General features: G+C 58.8%; 1 protein-coding gene across 1 annotated transcript in view; it reads right to left on the bottom strand.

Moving 5' to 3' along the window:
- Positions 1-800: 800 nt before the first annotated feature.
- Positions 801-2,314, bottom strand: part of RNPEP (arginyl aminopeptidase) — a gene marked incomplete at its 5' end in the record, with an annotated part of 3,883 nt that continues 2,369 nt past the window's right edge. Inside the window, 2 exons of the mRNA XM_029085680.1 lie at positions 801-965; positions 2,094-2,236. Coding sequence (XP_028941513.1) covers positions 801-965; positions 2,094-2,236 — 308 coding nt within the window. The remainder of the gene's footprint in view (positions 966-2,093; positions 2,237-2,314) is intronic.

Below are 2,314 nucleotides of genomic sequence, written 5' to 3'. Positions count from 1 at the left end.
CTGGCTAAAAGCCCGTCAGGCTGCGCGGGGGGCACAGATCCACCCTCCCCCCCCTCCCCCATCACGCTGCTCTTCAGACACCTGCTGTTGTCACTCCCTGTGTGTCAGGTCCAGCTTTACGAGGTGGTCTTGGTTCCACCAGGCACAGGTTCCCCGGGGCTGTGAGTGAGGAGCTGAGGGCAGGCGCAGGAGCCCAGGCGCTGGGTGCTGTTGGCAGCTCTCTGGTGGGGCAGCAGGAACACACCCCTCTCCCCAACCCCACAGGGAGCCCCAGCGTGATGGGGGGCAGATGCCTCAGCTTGTGAAGGAGAAGGAAAAGCAATTCCCAACTCATCCTCTGCCTTCTGCCACACCCAGGGGTGCAGGAGCCAAGAAGTCCCAGTTTTGCTGCTCCCCTCCCATCACAGGCCCCGTAGGGTCACCCCTCCCAGGCAGAGGACCAGCTCCCCCTGTCCCTGATGCCACGTGGGACCTGTGACAGCTCATCAGGAGCCTGGCAAGGACTGGTGTGGCACAGGGCCACGGCCTTCTTCAGCTGCTCCAGCCCTGAATATGCTGACACCCAGCCCACCATGGGACAGAGCGACCTGCACATCCCCGACCAGTGCTGGTGGGGTCCCATCCTGGGGCACCAGCTGGTTCCTGGGCAGGAGGAGCAGGAATTGGGTTAAGGCTGCCCCTGAGTTGCTGGGAACAGGGAAAAGAAGGAGAAGAGAAAAATTACAAATTTTAATAAGGAAATGTGTGCAGTGATGGAGAAAGGGCTGAGGTCCTGCCAGAGGGAGCAGACCCAGGCTGCACTAGTCCTCCACCACCTCCAAGCCCAGGATCTTCTTGACGTAGTTCTGGACGTTGACGTGGAGCTGGGGGGCTGTAGCTGAGAAGGTCTCCATGGCCAGAGCCCGGGCTGCCTCCGAGCCGCCCCACATGGCACGATAGAGGGGCAGCGTGTACTTCTGCTTCCCCTGCAGAGACAGAGCGGGGGTTACACCCCAACCACCTCCCCAGCTCCAGCAGGGTGAAGCCCCAGGAGCCCCACATCCCCCCAGGGCACAACACCTCCAGTAGCACCCTGCTCATGGTGATGAGAGCAGAGAGGAACAGGACAGGGTGGAAAATGCTGCCTCGGGCAGCCCTTAGCACTGCGGTGCTGGGGAAGAGAGGAGACCTTGACCTTGGAGAAGGAGAAGGCCCATAAGAAGCTCAAGTTCAACAAGGCCAAGGGTAAGGTCCTGCACCTGGGTCAGGGCAACCTCCACTATCCGAACAGCCTGGGGGATGGATGGATGGAGAGCAGCCTTGCAGAGAAGGACTTGGGGATGCTGGTGGGTGACAGATTGGACATGAGCTGACAATGTGCACTTGCAGCCCAGAAAGCCAACTGTATCCTGGGCTGCATCACCAGCAGCATGGCCAGGAGGTTGAGGGGAGGGGATTCTGCCCCTCTACTCCACTCTGGTGAGTCCAGAGCTCTACTCTACTCCCTCCCCACCTGCAGTGCTGGAGCCAGTGCTGGGGCCATCAATACAGGAAAGACATGGACCTACTGGAGTGAGTCCAGAGGGGGCCATGAAAATGGTCAGAGGGATGGAACAGCTGCTGTGAGGAAAGGCTGAGAGAGCTGGAGTTGTTCAGCCTGGAGAAGGTTCCAGGGAGACCTTACTGTGGCCTTTTCATATATAAAGGGAGCTTGTAAGAAAGATGGAGCGAGGGTTTTTACCAAGACCTGGAGTGACAGGACAAGGGGTGAGGGTTTTACACTGACGGGGAGACAGGTGTAGATTGGACATGAGGAAGAAATGTACAGTGAGAGTGGTGAGATGCTGAATAGGTTTCCCAGGGAGGTGGTAGATACCTTCTCCTTGGAAACATTCAAGGTCAGGTTGGACGGGGCTCTGAGCAACCTGATCTGGTTGAAGATGTCCCTGCTCACTGCAGGGGGGTTGGACTAGATGATCTTTGAAGGTCCCTCCCAACCCAAACCATTCTGTGGGTCTATCAAGAGCAAAAGCCAACCCCTGGTCCTCTGGCACAGAAGGTCCCATCCCCGATGGCACGCTGCTGGGCACAGCTGCTGCTGCCCAGGGACAAACCTGGCTGTGGAGGAAGTCCTTGACCTTGCTGTACTCGGCCTCGAGGTTGTTCTTGAGGACGATCTGGCACCAGCGGAGTCGCAGCTCAGCATTCTGGGCCTTGGAGATCTTTGGGTACATCTTGCTCAGCCTCTCCACATTGCCTGCAAGAGGGGGATTGTCACCGTCCCTGCAGGGGCTCTGCCTCCAGCCCCTGCTCCGAGGGGACCCTGTGAGCCCAC

The sequence above is a fragment of the Antrostomus carolinensis genome, unplaced genomic scaffold, assembly GCF_000700745.2.
Source record: "Antrostomus carolinensis isolate BGI_N321 unplaced genomic scaffold, ASM70074v2 scaffold24036, whole genome shotgun sequence".
NCBI classification, from domain to species: Eukaryota; Metazoa; Chordata; class Aves; order Caprimulgiformes; family Caprimulgidae; genus Antrostomus; species Antrostomus carolinensis.
This window is presented reverse-complemented; position numbering and strand designations above follow the sequence as displayed.